General features: G+C 40.3%; 3 protein-coding genes across 6 annotated transcripts in view; 1 reads left to right on the top strand and 2 right to left on the bottom strand.

Annotated features, from left to right (window-relative positions):
- Positions 1-1691: 1691 nt before the first annotated feature.
- Positions 1692-11093, bottom strand: aco2 (aconitase 2, mitochondrial). Of its 2 annotated transcripts, none has more exons than XM_033611682.2 (17): positions 11008-11093; positions 8744-8886; positions 8283-8541; positions 8098-8190; positions 7856-8014; positions 7556-7706; positions 7336-7440; positions 6858-6949; positions 5784-5889; positions 5526-5683; positions 5365-5438; positions 5156-5267; positions 4799-5077; positions 4497-4688; positions 4024-4156; positions 3789-3910; positions 1692-3647 (listed from the first exon to the last, which is right to left on the bottom strand). In XM_033611682.2, exons 1-17 carry the CDS (start codon positions 11041-11043, stop codon positions 3516-3518), a joined length of 2346 nt encoding a protein of 781 aa, XP_033467573.1. In that variant the 5' UTR covers positions 11044-11093; the 3' UTR covers positions 1692-3515. The 2 variants fall into 2 exon arrangements, with proteins under 2 accessions (XP_033467573.1, XP_078019259.1); XM_078163133.1 differs by lacking the exon at positions 11008-11093 and adding an exon at positions 9809-9921.
- A 398-nt stretch (positions 11094-11491) lies between these two features.
- On the top strand, positions 11492-13026 carry phf5a (PHD finger protein 5A). The gene is made up of 4 exons (XM_033612141.1): positions 11492-11611; positions 11938-11961; positions 12460-12626; positions 12832-13026. The coding sequence occupies exons 1-4, from the start codon at positions 11560-11562 to the stop codon at positions 12919-12921; spliced, it is 333 nt and encodes a 110-aa protein (XP_033468032.1). The 5' UTR covers positions 11492-11559; the 3' UTR covers positions 12922-13026.
- A 1467-nt stretch (positions 13027-14493) lies between these two features.
- Positions 14494-16969, bottom strand: part of tefa (TEF transcription factor, PAR bZIP family member a) — a 13924-nt gene continuing 11448 nt past the window's right edge. For all 3 annotated transcript variants that reach the window (XM_078163219.1, XM_033611965.2, XM_033611964.2), the window contains one exon: positions 14494-16726. In XM_078163219.1, the coding sequence (XP_078019345.1) occupies positions 16705-16726 (22 nt within the window). In that variant the 3' untranslated portion in view covers positions 14494-16704. The remainder of the gene's footprint in view (positions 16727-16969) is intronic.

Raw genomic sequence — 16969 nt, 5'->3', positions numbered from 1 at the left:
TTTTTCCTTATCCCCTGTGAGGGTCTAAAGAAAAGTGAATATTATGTGCATAATAAAAGCAGACTTTATGGCATAAGAGTTGTATTAGATTGCACTGGATTGCACAGATGTACCTAATAAAGTGACCACTGAGTCTGTTTCCGTTTCTCACATTTTTTGTACTAGAGAGTGAATTATGGATGTAATTCACTTCACTAATGCAACCAGGATGCTCTCAATAAAAATGTTTTATTATTCTTTTATTGAGTCTGCCCTTTCTTTTTATATGATTTGCTGCTTTGGCAGTTTCAGTCTTGAAAAGAGGTACAAACTGGAAAAATTTGTCAAGCCATGCCATAAAATTACCAGTACTACCCTAAATGACCTTTGGCACTTGTATAAAGTGAGGGTAACCTCAAGCACAGACTGCTTTGGACCATCGTTATTCTTTACACGTTGAGTTCCAGATGCTTCCATCAGTGAGTTTAGTCTCCCCAAGGTAGCACTAATACAGATTTTTCCATCTGTTGGGCCAGTTGTTTTTTAAACAGATTATAACCCCGGATGTCATGTCATTGTGTCTTTTTCCCATGATTTACAACATCAGTGTAGGAGATACGGATCTTGTGCTGTGTTGTTTGTATTGCATTTTATGTATTTGTGTTGGACTAGTCTGTAAGGCAAATTTTCCCTCAGGGACAATAACATTTTTTGAATCTTGAGCAAGGCACTTTAACCATGACATTTAACCTTTTTTTGCAAAAACAAAAAATAATATCAGACACAACTTATGATTTTTTATTTTTTAATACCTGGCTTAAACATGTCTGGAGGATTTGTTACTGCTCTGTTATTGCATATTTGTTATGTTGCTAGTATTGTTGTTATGCAGCGTGGACACTGAAGAAGCTCCGCCCTGTAAATAGTGTCTGGAACATTTCAGAATGACCACTTTGTCTGAAAGAGCTCCAGACATTTTTTTCTTCAGACTGGATAAAAAGAGGAGACAACTGTCTTATTATATTGGGATGACAACATTCTTACACGACCACTTTGGACCATTGAGGCATGTGTGGAGATATGCAGCTAATAGACGGGCTTCCTGTCCAACTTATCCTACATCTTAGCTGATCAGCAGGAGCAGTGCCATCAGAAGCAGGGCCTGGGCATTTGTATGCTGCATTTGCACACACATGCACTGTTTTATGTATTCAGCCTGTGCTTTGTCAGGCCTTACATTTTGACAGATATGTCCCAGTTGTGGGCTATATTCAAAGCAAATCAAGGCCTGACTCTTGACAAGTCAAACTACAAAGAAAAAGATCAAAAACAGCATTGATGCTGATTCTCTTTATACAGGATTTTAAGGAATTAGAACGTCAAATGCAAATGTCCTCCTCTGTAGAAGCAAAGTACCTTAATTATTCTGTTTTTTAACTATATTCTGGATGTGTGAAGTCTGACGTGCAGACATGTATGAGCTGCCAAAAACCTGTCACTCAAACAGGATCTAATAGATTCACAGAGAAGATTAACATTTCATTCTTGAATCTAACTCTTCCTCCAAAAATTTCTTACTTGTATTGCATTGTTAATGTGTGTCTTACCAACATTGTGAATGATTAAATTTGATTTTGACACTGTACACCTCTCCAGGTACCAATACCTAAACCCCAAACACTCTGTAGTCACATCACTGGAGCCATTGTAAATAAATGAGATCTGTGATTTTTTTATTTTACAACCCATTGGCATTTCTGTAATACAGAAAAGATAATCTGGGAGAAAAATTACACCAACACTTAAATGTACATGAAACTGGACACTTCACTGGCGTCAGTTAGAGGAAGAGAGTGGTTTACGCCTTCATCTAATTAACCTTGATGCATTTACTTTGCAGGGACCAGGATGTAAAGGTGGGCATGAAGACAAAATCACTTGTTTCTGATCTGATGAAATGATCCCCATGTTGAGGTTTTGCTTGATTATAACTGCCGACACAGTCATCTGGAGTTTTCTTATGAGTAGCTACATTACTTAATTACAGCAAGTGGTGATTTGCAGTCAGTTTTCTTAACCATAACCAAAACTGACTGTGCTGTTACTTTCCTTTAATTCAACACAGCTTTATTTTGGTTGAGGTAAAAGTAACACAAAGTGTCGTTACCCTACAAAAAAGGGCGCTGAGAACACAGAGAGGAAAAAGGACACAAATCCAAGTTTACCCCGTGCGTGCAGAAGTTGATGGAAAAGCGACCTTTTGCGGGAAAAATTATAAATAAATAAACAAGTGGAAAAAACATATGTGTTTGACCTTGTGAAGAGGTTAGGGACTGATTGGGGGCAGTTTAGAGATGGTGGTAGTGATGGTGTCAAGGAAAAAGAAGAGGTGTTTTTACTGTATTTTTACACAGTATTGAAGCATATAAGTCTTTCTGTATGTGAGGAAATGTCTGTAGTGGTTCTCTGTAACCTTTTGTAACACTGACAACGTGTAATGTAATGGATAAAAACATACTTTGCTAAAAGACATGGATATCTGTGATGTTCCAGTTACGCTCCCTTAGCTTAACTCACTTTGTTGAATCTGCTTGCTCTTAAACTGCCCCATGCACTTAAGTGATTTCCTATGCTTCCCAGAATGCCTTTCAACAATCCCTAGAAAAAAGCAACTAGGTGCTGCTTTCAAAAATGTCATTTCATTAAAATGAGCGAGCTGCTGTGCCTTGTGGACACTACAGTATCTCCTCGTGGCTACTAGGGGGCAGACTGCAAGTATGTGAGAAAATAAATGAATGGAAGTGTGTGCCTGCATGTTTCTTTTAGATCCATGTGGTCATTGCAACTGTAACTACACCAAACAACAAATGGACCCAGCGATGCAGCCAACCGCAGTGTTTAGTTCAAGGTGGAGTGTAAATAACACCGGGGGCAGGTTGAATGACAATGGTTGACTAACGCTGATAATTGCCATGCAGTGTGCAACACAATCCTCAAGCAAGTGTGCGATCAGCTGGCTGAGCTCCAGTGTGAAGTGGCTTCCACGCTCGACAGAGCTGTTTGAACAGCTGCAAAAACACTGGTGGTGCATCAGCTGGCAGGGTGCTATGTCACTGCTTGAGTCGAAGCTTAGTGTGTGTGTTTGTGTGTGTGTTGAAGCTTTGTTTTTATACCACACTTTGATTTTTAACCGGTTATCTTGTTTGACTTTGAAACAGCAGCTTACAGGACCTTCAGTAACACTATGCACTGACAAATGAAGGTTTAAGATATCTGACTGCAGACAAGTTGCTATTGTTCCATCATCAACATTTGCTCGGCACACAGTCTGAACTAATAAACATTTAACTCTTCGAGGTATCCCGACACACTTCTCCAGTCCAGGCTGTGTGCAAAATGCAGATGATGGAACAATCATCGACAGGATGTACATTCTTCATCCCCCATCGTCCACACAATCCTCACCACCCTGTTTTCCCCCTGAAAATCCTCCTCCTCCTTCTCCTCCTCCACGTTTGTTCCTTGCTCCCTCTTCCTCACTGCAGCTCCTTCATCCTGTTGAGGGCTGAGCCTGCCTGGAACCATTCGATTTGTGTCTCGTTAAAGCTGTGGTTCAGTTCCAGGGTCTCCTCACTGCCGTCGCTGTGCTTCACGACTGCACTGAGAGGCTGGGGAGGGCGAGAGGAAGAGATGAGGTTCAGACGCTTTTCATTAGCTATGAAAAAGTTCCTCCAGTCTGAAAACGTCCACCGAAAGCTACAAAACAGTTACCACACGCAAGCCATTTTTCATCTGTAATGCCTTGTTACCTTTCCTGGAGCAAAGGTTTTGAGTCCCTTGATGGAGATCTTGTCATCGGGGCGGATCTTGTCATAGTCTGATGGGTTGCTGAAGGTCAGTGGCAGCAAACCCTGCTTCTTCAAGTTAGTTTCTGAGGACAGGAGGGAGACGTTTGTTAATTGACAGAATCAATAGTGAAGTGTTAAGATAGCACACAGTCCTCGCTTCAGGTACACCCATCTCTTAACAGTTATTTTGCAGTACCGTGAATTCTGGCGAAGCTCTTGACGATGATGGCTCTTCCTCCCAGATGCCTGGGCTCCAGTGCAGCATGCTCTCTGCTGGAGCCCTCACCGTAGTTGTCATCTCCAACCACAACCCAGGACACACCGTTTGCCTACACACAACACAACGGAAAGAGTGTCAAGCCGGATTTATACTTGATACAAGGGGTGAATTGGGAGTCCTGCTTTAGACACCTGTGATGTAGGTGTTTCATGTTTACAGTGTCATTCACCTGTTAGTATCACCACGCAACACTAGACATATGCATAGGTGTAGTGTTGCCAATGACATAAACAAGAGCCGTGGATCATTTGATGGAGGCCCACTTCCAAATTTAAAATCAATACCATGCTGAAGGACAAACTACTTGAGGAAAGTAGTGGTGTGCTGCCAAAGAGCAGCTTTGGCCCAATAATCTAGCACCTGTACTCTTTCCCCTCTGCAGTCCTCACCTTGTAGTGACGGGCCACATCAGGGACTCCTCCGTACTCCCCTGTCAGAAGGTTCTTGATCTTGTTGATGGCATCATTCTCGCTGTTGACTGCGCCGATCAGCATGTTGTTGGAGATGTTATCCAGGTGGCCGCGGAACTTCAGCCAAGGTCCAGCAGCGCTGATGTGGTCTGTGGTGCATTTGCCCTTCACCTGTGGAAATAGCAAGCAGAGAGTTCAAAACAATTCTCAACACAGCTGCAGTGACAACTTTTATAGAGACAAACTGCTATAGGTGAGGATGCCGTTTCGAGAGACCTGACCTTGATGAGAACTTTCATGTCCTCCAGATCCTTTCCGCTCCATTTGTCGAAGGGCTCCAGCAGCTGTAGCCGGTTGCTCTCAGGGCTGACGTCCACCTTGAGACTGGAGCCGTCAGGAGGTGGGTGCTGGTAGGTGTCCTGGCCCGGGTCAAAGTCCTTGGAAGGCAGTTCATCTCCGTTGGGAGGTTCCAGCTTGAACTTCTCACCGTTAGGGGCTGTGAGGAAATCTGTCTCTGGGTTGAAATTTAATGTGCCGGCGATTGCGAGGGCAGTGACAATCTGAGGAAGAGGACAAGGTGGTTAAGCTTCAAAGTTTAAGTTTTTGCATCTCGTAGTGTGGGCTTAGTGTGAGTTTACCTCAGGGGAGGTAACAAAGGCGTGTGTTGCAGGGTTAGCATCATTCCTGGCAGTGAAGTTTCTGTTGAAGGACGTGACGATCGTGTTCTTGTCTCCCTTTTTAATATCCTTCCTGAATGCAAAACACACACACAATATATATTCATTTTAAAAAAGCACAAGTCAAATTGAGGTATTTCGTAACTGTCCGTCATGGCCCAAACACCTACCTGTCCCATTGTCCAATGCAGGGTCCACATGCGTTGGCCAGGACCACGCCTCCAACATCACCAAGGATCTTTGACTAAAAGACACAAACACATCTGAGCTTTCATCACAACACCCAAAAAGGGAGGCGCAACTCCAACTTTCTTTGTGCACCAACACTCACATATCCATCTCTTTCGATGGTGGCGCGAATCTGCTCTGAGCCGGGGGTGACTGTGAACTGAGCCTTGCACTTCAGGCCTTTATCCAAAGCCTGCTTTGCCACAGAGGCGGCACGGCCCATGTCCTCATAGCTGGAGTTGGTGCAGCTGCCGATCAGACCTGGAGGGGAAAGGAGACAGACGTTCTAAAATTGTACTGAGGTAAATAGCAGGAGTATGACCAAAGCTGTGCAGCCTGTTGATCTCGGGTCGGTTCTTACCAACTTTAACCTCTAATGGCCAGCCGTTCTTCTCAGCAACAGTGCCTACTTCAGACACTGGGTGAGCCAGGTCAGGGGTGAAGGGTCCGTTGATGTGGGGCTTCAGCTAGAGAAAGAAACAACACAGAAGTCAGTTATTCTAAATAAAAATAATTATCGTAAGCAATCTAAGCTGTGACGTTAACCACTTCTGCATATATTTTGCAGCAATTTACGAAAGTCGTGCTTAATTGTAATGGCAAGATATGTATCTAAAGATGTATAGAAATATTCTGAGATATATCAGTCTTCCAGCACTGGTAACAGACACTCAGGAGTCATATTAAAAAAAAAATAATTACTTCCCTGCATTATGGTGAATATTATTGCACCAATTTGTGCCTTTTTTGCATTAATTTATGGGATAAATGTCTTGAATGTTTAGAATAAAAGCCCTCTGCTTGTTTCATGATATATTGGGAGGGGTGACAAATGCTGTAGCCTGGTAGGACACATCCTGATGACATGAATTCAAGATTCTGTTTCGTTTTCTGTATCAGTTTGAACTCTGTGCCGCCCCAAACATTTTCAGTGGGCCAATCAGCGCAACAAAACACTGTGGAACATCTTCTTCATCGTCAACAGAGCCAGTTTATAAATCAAGCTTTTGCCAAATCTAGTCAGAAGAATCGCAGAAACGCCTTTTCCTCCAAGAAACTCCACGAGTGTATACTTTTGTTCTTGTTAATTGTTGTTATTGACTCTGTTTCTGCAATAACACCACTTACTGCTTTGTTTAGTCTACCAATGTTAGACTTAGTGCTTGTTGCTTTGAGAGCCACCATTACTGTTCTGCAGGCTGTGGTCTGCATTTTACATAATCAACTACGAGTCATCGAGTCCAGACTGATACAGAGAGTTACACACAACGTTGAGCTCATGTCATCAGGATGGTCTAACCAGGTTACATATGCACATGTTCTAAATAATGAGGGGGACATGTTCACTGTGTCCCTCCTAAAAATCTACACCTACACATGAGGCCAGAGACATTGTAAATTCATTTTTAAAAAAAAGAAAAGAAAAAAGACAAACCTCGTCCAGATTGAGCTCGATGAGCTCGTCATACTCGCAGCCTTCATCTGGTACCAACAAGTCTGAGTATTCATCAGCCAGGGCAGCGATCTCTGGGAAGAAACAAGAGGATGAGTGTTGAGACACACTGACAAGACTTTTCTGCTATTCTGCTTGTAATCCTGATTATCTACTTCTTTTTTACTCATCTGATAGGAGGTGTCATAGATTATATGTCCAAATCTAATGCAACAATCTTTAATTTTACTCTTTTCTGGGACTTCTCCTGAATATTTCTGTGACATAGAACAGATGATACACATGATCAAGAGTGACAGAAGGAGATGAGAGGCAACAGTGATCCTGGCCAACACTCACAACCTTGACAAATGTATTGTCCATGGATTGTATCATTGTTTTGTCTTCCCTTGACTCAGTCGCGATGCAAAGTGATAAAACTAAAAATTTAAAAAATGTTTGACCAAAGCCCTAAACATACTTCCACGTCCAGTCTTCTCCAGGTAGGTCCTCATGCGGTGGTTGTAAGGGAACACTGAGGTCGTGGCTCCAATCTCAGCTCCCATGTTGCAAATGGTGGCCATTCCTGCGCACAGTAAAACCGAATGAATATTGTGTACCAAATAGCTAGAAGCAAAATCAAAAAATATTAAAGTGTAATGATGTCAGGTTGAAAAAGCTTTTTTTTTTTTTTAACTGACCAGTACAGGAAATGGAGTCAACTCCTGGCCCATGGTATTCTACGATGGCTCCAGTGCCTCCCTTCACTGTCAGGATGCCAGCCACCTTCAAGATGACATCCTTAGGAGACGTCCAGCCTGAGAGACTACCGGTCAACTTCACACCAATCACCTTTGAGGAAGAGATCGTTGAGTTAGTTGTGGTAAGGAAGTTCAGAGGTGGAAAGAAATACAACTACTGTTGCTGTGGAGAATAAAAATATAAAATATTTTTGATATGGGTGACAGGAAACAAAAGTTAAAATATTGTATTCTGCTAACCTTGGGGCACTTTAGCTCCCAGGCGATTCCTGCCATGACATCTACAGCGTCTGCTCCTCCAACACCGATGCAGATGGCACCAAGCCCACCACCGTTTGGCGTGTGGGAATCTGTGCCAATCAGCATCACTCCTGGGTAGGCGTAGTTCTCTAGGATGATCTGTTTGTGTATGAAATCTGAACGTTAGCGTACTAAAATGATAATTTCCAGGCACTGCAGTCAAACTTCAGTCAAAGTTATACCTGATGGATGATTCCAGAGCCTGGTTTCCAGAAGCCAACTCCATACTTTGCCCCAGCGCTAGCCAGGAAGTTGTAGACCTCCTGGTTGATTTCCTATGAGGTGAAACATGATGACAACGCATATTAACAAGCCATTACTTTTAAAACATTAGTATAATTACCATACACAAATAAAAATCCCGTACCTTTGCTCTGGCCAGATCCTTAACTCCTCCAGTCTGGGCCTCGATCAGGTGGTCACAGTGGATAGTGGAGGGCACGGCCACCTTCGGCAGGCCGCTGCTGATGAACTGGAGCATTGCCATCTGGGCTGTGGCGTCCTGCATGGCCACGCGGTCGGGACGCAGCCGCAGGTAAGTGCGGCCGCGGTCGATCTCCTGGTTGTGGGCGTCATCGAGGTGGCCGTACACAATCTTCTCTGACAGGGTGAGTGGCCGGTTGAGTCTGGACAGAAAAATTAGACATTTTAATCTTAGCAGGATGTTGAAACATGAGAAGACATTTCAGCAGGAATATAAATACAACCAATAAAAAGTAGCTGGAAAAAAAGAGGGAAGATATAGAGAAACTGTGCTTAAGGACAAACAAACACTAGAGATCAAACAATCACACAGATAAGGGAGTGTTTGGAAGAAACAGTGCTGACCTTTTTTGCACAATGTCCACGTTGGATTGGAGCTTCTCATAGTTGATGTAGGAAGTGGGCTCAAAGCGGCTCATAGACACGTTGGCCTTGGCTCTGTAAGCTGCTGATACATGCAGGCGCCGTGCACCATGGCCCAGAGCCAGCTGGAAACGACAACAGAAACACAAGTATGAGCATAATCACAGAGCTGCGGACAAAACCAAACATAAACTTAACTTCAGCACTGTTTCCCACAATAAAAATAACAAAATAAACAAGTGCTCAGTCATGGAATATTATTTTTTTTAAACTATATTGTATTCTTTTTGAGAGCAGAATTTGACAATATTGTGCCTAAAAACATATTAATATGGAAATATTACTTCCATTACAATGGGAAGTTAGCTTCTGAATGCAACTCTATTTTGCAGTGCAGGCTCAAGTGTCAGATATCAGGGTGATACCAGGTGAACGCTATGCAACCCCCTCATGAGGCCAACCATAAATACCAGTACATTCTCAGCCTATAGAAACACACACCAGCTCCAGTTCCCTAAAACATTCAAACATCTTTCCTGCCAATTTTCAAACATTTGAGAAGCTTAATTTTAAAATGTCATATCAAATAGTGTGTGTAACTGGATTTACATTGTATAGTGTTCACACTAGATGAGATAACAAGAAGAAGAGAGTCAAAACAATCTTCCTGTCTCAGCCACTGTTCAGGTGCCCTTGAACTGAGCACTTAAACCCATAAACTTACTCACACATTAATTTTAGCTCTGTTTGAATATGTACTGATTGTAAAGCAGGGCAGTACCAGAAAAGAGCCAGACTGTTCAGTAGACTTGCTCCAAATACATAACTAATTAACTTATCAGAGGAGACATACAAAAGAACGAAGAGTAACAACTGAAGGCCTTCAGTGACCAGATAATGTGTGCTAAAGTTTAGATGACGTTCACAGACAGAACGTAAGCAGCTGAGCCTACAACCGGCCATCTGTTGACTTTCTGACGTCAAGCAGCTAGTGGCAAAGAGTTGCTGTCAATCAATTCAGGAGCTAGTTCAAGAGTTTATACATACATTAGAAAATTATGGTGCCACAGCAACGGTGCGCTTGCAAAAATATTGCCGGGGGGAAACAGGTTTTGGTGTAACACGCCCACAAAAATATTGCCTACAGGACGCGAACCATGACAGAAAAATGGCTACATCCCCGCAAGATCAAACACCGCAAAAGTTAGTAAACGACGTGTTGAAAACGGTTGAAAACTGCTACACAACCGGAGGTGGTAGGGCGGGACTTCAGCGGGTGGCTCGTTCCGCCCAATGAGAGGCTGATCTCTGCAGCAAACTTCCGCCCACTCAGACTAGTGTTAACCTAATGTGGTATTTTTATGAGATGGGATGCACAGATTTTTGAGTAAAGTAATACTACAGAGCTTTTACCAGATCAAGTTTCTCAACATTGACAGCTGAAAATGACAGCAAATCCTTGCCATTATTCACTCCAATGTCATACACTAGACATGTGATTTTCCAAACCTAAAGATATTGTTTGATTTGTCTATATTAGATGAAGTTATTAGGGTTATTTGCTCGTTTTCTTCTACATCACCCAGCTAGATACAGCCATCAAAGTGAGCTTGAATAGACCTCAATTAGAGCTCAATTAGGTTCAGATATTAGGAGGTTAAACACCTGGTGGACCGTTATTATTATGTTACCTGTAATAATCTTCGCAGTACACTGCTGTTATTAGACATATGACACATACAATCAGACTGACTGGATAACTTTCCCCTTGAGTAAACCCAAAAAATAATGGTCAAGACTGTATTTGCTGTAATGTTTGCTATAATCTAACAATTAGCTTTTCTGTCTTTTACACGCTGGTCGCCTGTGCGCCTGTTGGGAGCTCTAACCTTGTGGTTAACCTTGCTATTAAACACCGAACTCCATTTATAAAGCTAATCTAGCTATGGTCATTTAAGGGCTTATGATATCGGTAACCAGTACTTGTAAATAGAAACAGTGAACTTAAACTTAAACCAGTGCCAAACTTGCTGTTGCCCACTGGATGCGTTCAGTGCAGTCAGGACACGATGACCTGGCCACCGAGCCGGTGACCGTTTCACAGCTTATTTATCCTCAGCAACCGCTCTTACAGCTTCAATTATGTCAGGCTGACATAACAATATATTAATTGAATACAAGAAAGCAAGTGGCATCCTTCACTGGTGTGTATATATGGTAAAAAATAGCCATTTTTCGTTTCTTACCTGGAGCCGGGCGACAGTGAGACAGTAGGTTGCCATTTTGTTCACTGACAAAGATGTGTCCGTCTGTGGTGACGTCACACTTTTGTAGGCCGCGGTATGGCAGGTCTTGTAAGGACAAAATATTTAAAGTTTGATTTTTATTCAGATTGTTTATAGAATGTAGTTTGGATTTATATTTACCAGTATCGGTCTCATGTATTATTTTTCATATTTGGTCAAATATAATTGAAATTTTTCTCAAGCAAGAAATAATTTTGACACATAACGTTTTTTATAAAGCTTAAAGGATAACAATTTTTATTTTATTTTTACTTTTTATACAAAATGATATAATTTCCGCACCGCCACAACTGAAAAATACGCTATCATAATGTATTTTTGGGTGTTTAAAAAAAAAAAAAGAAGTAAGGTAAGGTACCACCGAAACTCGTCTTCTGTTTTATTTCTCTGTGGAAACGCTAGGTGGCGGTAATGCGATTCATCATACAAAGTTAACCGGTCAAAGGTTAAAGTTGAACCGGAACAGCAGCGCTCGCCATACGTGAGCCAACAATGGCTAAACATCATCCAGATTTGATTTTTTGCAGAAAACAAGCCGGTGTCGGTAAGTTAAAACATATTTTATTTCACACGTCATCTGACACTGTTAATTTACCGCTTCAGGGTGTCCTTTATTGTGGTTTAACTCGATATAACGTTAGCTACCATGCTAACCGTTACAGCATGGATTTCATTGAAAGCTTGTTAGCCATGGTGTTAGCATAGAAAAGTCTATGTCACTAGAATAACTAATGTGAAAGTTTCACGTAATATATTACTTTAGTGTATTTAGTAATGGGTTTTGCTGTAAATGTGGGGAAGGAATTGGCTATTTAATTTAGCAAAGCGATTTGCCTGACTGGCTCTGACTGTTTTGTTTGTATTCCTCAGCTATCGGGAGACTTTGCGAGAAATGTAAGTGTTTCCTTCTATTAATTGAATCGTATAACTGTAATATGTTTTCCTCTAAACTTAAAGTAATTGTTCAAGTCTTAGTTCATTTTTTTCCTCTCTTTTGCACCAGTAACAGTAACGTTAGGTCTGCATTTAATCAAACAACATGGGGACAATTTAGTTGGGAAACAAATGATGGTTTCCTGGCTGAAGTTGTGGATAGTTTGAATGAGGATTTGTCCTTATAACTAATTTTTTTTAAAGTAATTTATCAATAATTATGCAATAGGACATTATGGTAGGGTTGATATATATCTCAGAACGACAGTTATTTCCCCAAGACTATAATGATAACATTATTTCGAAGTCTATTTAGTTGCTATAGTTATGACAGATGCTGTGTTATATAATGCATTACTACTACATTCTCTTATTTATTCATATTTTCACATTGGATCCACAATTTTTTTTGCCTTCCCCCATCAATTCCCTTATCCATCCTGTCCCCGCTCCTCTCAGGTGATGGAAAATGTGTCATCTGTGATTCCTATGTGAGGCCGTGCACACTGGTGCGCATCTGTGATGAGTGTAACTACGGCTCCTATCAGGGACGCTGTGTGATCTGCGGAGGGCCCGGAGTATCTGATGCCTACTACTGTAAAGAGTGCACCATCCAGGAGAAAGATGTAAGTGTCCTTAAGCACAGTTAACCAGGCCGAATCTGTGAGATATTTGTTATGTTGCATTACTAGCTATGATTTAGTGAGCTTGGAGGAAATAAACAGCACTTAGAGTTTAAACTGAACCCTGCTGTGAATACTCAAATTGTCTGGCTGATTTGAAAAGTTTTTTTTAAACAGGCTTTTTTTCTCCTCTCTGTTTCCATTACAGCGAGATGGGTGTCCAAAGATTGTGAACTTGGGCAGCTCCAAAACAGATCTGTTTTATGAACGAAAGAAGTATGGCTTCAAGAAGAGGTGAAGACACCACGGCCCAGCTCTTGTTTTAGTTTTTCAGCTTTTGCAGATTTTCTTACACACCTCAAGAAACATTTTTTTTGACTTGTCAATAAAACTCTGTTTTATACTTTTGTCTTTATTTCCCTCTGTTCAAGAATGTTTATGGGACAGGTTTATAACATCAAAAATGCTATAAGCCTTTAAAACTGTGCTCACTACTGACAAATATTCTTTATTGACCAGCAACATACAAGAAAAAACATTTTTTGTCATCTTACTACACAGATAACTGAAATTAATTTATTTATGAATAATTATTGTTTCATATTTTTAAAACCATGCTAAGAAACATCAATGAACAGTCCATGAGTGAAATGTGAGCAATGCACAGCCTTGCAGATTAAACTGACAAAAATGTTTAATAAACAAAAAAAATTGTGGTACAGCCATGAAATAAAGAGAGGGGGAAAAAATATGCTTTCCATCGTGAACAAGAGTGGAGACGTATTGTGTTTTTAGGATGCTTAAACAAATACGAAAAGCTGACAGTATACCAGGCTGTCTGCAAAATAGTCTTAAACCTGAATTTGTGAGGTCTTTACTGCTACAAACATTTTATTTTACTTTATTTATACATTGTTTAATTTCTTTTTGTGATGAAAATTAGTTAAGCTTTAAATGTCCACATTTCAAATGTTACAAATCCTTAGGAAAAAAAACTATAATAGTGTCATTTTACTTCATACTTGCATCTATCTTTTGGCAAAATATAGATTAACGTAACTCACTGTAATAACCATATTCCTACATAAGACCTACCTCTGCACAAGACCACATATACACTACTTACCTGCAATGCCTAAATAAGTAAAGCATGATTTGGCCAACAATGTCCGAAATTTGATTTTTTTTTTTTAAAAAAGTGACTTAAAAGGGTTTTAAAAGCATTTAATTTAACTGTTTGATACCTATAGTCACTCTGTATACACTTGTTCAGAGATGGCTGAATGGGCTCGTTATAGTTCAAGATAATGTGCATAGTCCAGCTTGGTTTTTCACATCTTACTACACTTCCTCCACCAGATGACGCTGTTTCACACCGATTTCACACAGGCCTGCTATCTGAACTCCAGACTGAACCTTTATTAATGTTCCACTCTACACAGCATCACTTTCTTGCACTGCTTTTCAGATTGGGGGAAAATGAGTCCAACAAATTCCATGTCCACAAATGATGTGGCTTTGGGCATCTTGATACTTAAGCTCATCTAAGCTGTTTTAATTTAGTAAAGGTTTAGGAAATGATGAATGCAGTAAACATGACACAACCGTAGTTCTACCAGAATATAACTGGAGTATGTATTATATGAAATTTTATGGCATACATAATCAGAAGGTTGTTTATTATTCATATTTCTATAGTATTCAACAGACTCCAGTCCAGACTCAAGCTAAGAACATTAACTATTCTCTCATCTTATATTGGTCTTTACTCTGGTCCTGAGCCTTAATTTAGTTAGACTGGTCTTCTAAACAAACTGCTCATTGCTAGATTGTTAATAAGTATCTTCATACATAGAACTCAACACTCAGGGACTTTCTCAACAAGGCTTTATTTATACAGACTTTATATACAAGACACAAAAGGTAGCCACAGTCATAATGCCAAGACTTTTCTTTACAAAGAAATAAAAACAGAACCAGGAAGGTTAAAAACAAACCCTCAAAGTTAAATTGACCTGTTCCAGATAAAAGGCGGATTTATATAGATTTATATATAGTTAGAGTATTAAAAAAATACTGAGTCAGGAAGTTTCGTCACTAATAATGTCAGAGTTGTACTAAAAAAATGAAACGTAAAAATTACACCCTTCTGTTGATAATGTCACTTGTGTTACCTGAAAGTAATGATGCAGGGAGTAAAAGTATTTGGGCAAATGTTACCGTCCTGATTTTTAGTTTTAAGAAAGATTGCGCTTGTCTCAGTTTAACAAAAGAGCACGTGCAAACAAATAAAAATGCATTTTCTGCAGGCTGTGATATTAAAAAAGAACCTATATTAGTTTAATTCCTCACACATGGAAACCCCTTCCCACAAAAACAGACCAAAATATTCAATCTATTTAGGTAAAAAGTCACTATCTCTATTGGAAGCACAGCAACAAAAGAGCAAAACAACAACTTTCCCTTTTTGTCCAAAGTGGACAGTGAAATAATCCTGGGTTTAGGTGTTGTCTTACACAATATGCCCCCCTGTAAACTGGCAGATTGTGCATTGAAATGGCTTGAGGAGTTTTTGGGGTTCAATTATTAATGAGAGACGCCCCAATACAGTCTGCACCTACTGAGGCTTCCTGGTTTGTCAAATTATTATATCGTTTTAAAAATCAGCTGGTAACAGACGCTGACGGCTTACATGTTTCAGAGCGAACAGAGAAGTTCAGACACAAATAAGAAACATGGTTGATAAATGTCAGCACACCCTAAAAACTGAAGTGATAGAATATAAATGCACATTCACCCCTCACAATAGGTTTCTAATTACAGTAAATAACTGGAAAATGTGAGCTCAATAACCCTCTTCTCACTTTCACTGAGCTCGAAGGACTTGTATTCGCCACTGCAAATGTACTTTTTTTTTTATAGTTTGCACCAGCACTTCGCTGCTGATTTGTAGTTTTTATCCACATTTTCATACAGTGTCAATTGCAACAATTTCGTTTGTATGTGCACTGCTGACAGTGTGGATTTGAATGATAATTACGTTTATCTATCAATCTGTCGCACTAAGGCACTAATTTAAATCCTGCATCTGAGAGCCACTCATAATTTGGGAATTTACAATAAATTTACTTTCACTGCTTCATATTTATCCAAATCCAAGTTTCTTTAAAAACCTGACTTGTATCTGAGTTTTAATGTCCAGTGATACTGAATACATTGTAACATGATGGAGGGGAGAGTCTACAAAGCATTATCATAGGCTAAAACTATTTACAGTCCATGCATCAGTGGATTCTACACACAATACTTGTGAAGGTTACTGACGTAAATGGACAAGTCGACTTTAAAAACCTGCAGAGAGCAAACCAGGCATCCTGCTCAGAGACTAAAAACGGCACAAGAGCGACTATGAGTGGTAATGTGTGGCTCTGCCCCACTGGTCATGAGTATGTATACATGAAGAGAAGTGAACATGGCTGCACTTCTTTTTTTTTGCCACATCACTGTAATCCCCTGAACAAGCTTAAAATTATTGGAAATGTCACAGTTATTAGTTTTCGTGGGCAAAGAAAAGCCCAGTTCATCACAAAAACCATCAGGTGGGTTTCGGAATTCATTCAAATGTGGAAAGAACTGGAAGCAACCTGCAAGTTTATTTCTACAAAACCGTAATAACGACTAATACTCTGTTTAATCTATTGCAACTGCTATCGTCTATCGTTGAAAAATAAAATAGAACAAAACCAACAGTGTCTCCATAATAAACATCACAAATGATCTCTTTCGGCCAAACGCATACATACACGACATGATATAAGTACACTTCATCAAAGAGGTGCACTGAAGAAGCACTTGAATATCCTCACACTCCTCTCACTCACATGGATGGTAAATCGAATTATTATTAAAAAAAAAAAACCCTCAAGAATAAGATGTCAGGTCTTTACGTACTATTGCATCTCCATGCCAACAGCAGTCACACCCTCCTCCTCTTCATCTGATCGATTATAGTGCACATCCCAACCCCATCGGTTTGATTTATTTCTTCATCAGAAATATAAATGAATAAATCAATTGTTGTCTATTGGTCTTCCGGCACCGCACTTGAAAGAGAAGAGAACAAGGATGAATGACAGGGGGAAGAGGAGGGAGAGAGGTCAACATTAAACAGCAGACACATAATTTGATGATATATAACGCCCGTTCAGGCTGCTGACTCTCTTCCATCTGTCATACTACCTATAACACAACAGTCAAACTCCATCTTCTCAGCGGTGCAGTGGATTTGATATAGTTGGCACGACTAACAATCAGGATTGCTTTATGAGAAGAGCACCCAAATAATG

This window comes from Epinephelus lanceolatus, chromosome 21, assembly GCF_041903045.1.
Source record: "Epinephelus lanceolatus isolate andai-2023 chromosome 21, ASM4190304v1, whole genome shotgun sequence".
NCBI lineage: Eukaryota > Metazoa > Chordata > Actinopteri > Perciformes > Serranidae > Epinephelus > Epinephelus lanceolatus.
This window is presented reverse-complemented; position numbering and strand designations above follow the sequence as displayed.

Coding starts and splice junctions, on each gene's coding strand:
- aco2 (XM_033611682.2), bottom strand. CDS start 11,043: ATGGCAACCTACTGTCTCACTGTCGCCCGGCTCCAG. Junction 7,441..7,555: donor TGACTCCATTTCCTGTACTG/GTCAGTTAAAAA, acceptor TACTGTGCGCAG/GAATGGCCACCATTTGCAAC. Junction 5,268..5,364: donor TGCATTGGACAATGGGACAG/GTAGGTGTTTGG, acceptor TTTTGCATTCAG/GAAGGATATTAAAAAGGGAG.
- phf5a (XM_033612141.1), top strand. CDS start 11,560: ATGGCTAAACATCATCCAGATTTGATTTTTTGCAGAAAACAAGCCGGT. Junction 11,612..11,937: donor CAGAAAACAAGCCGGTGTCG/GTAAGTTAAAAC, acceptor TGTATTCCTCAG/CTATCGGGAGACTTTGCGAG. Junction 12,627..12,831: donor GCACCATCCAGGAGAAAGAT/GTAAGTGTCCTT, acceptor TTTCCATTACAG/CGAGATGGGTGTCCAAAGAT.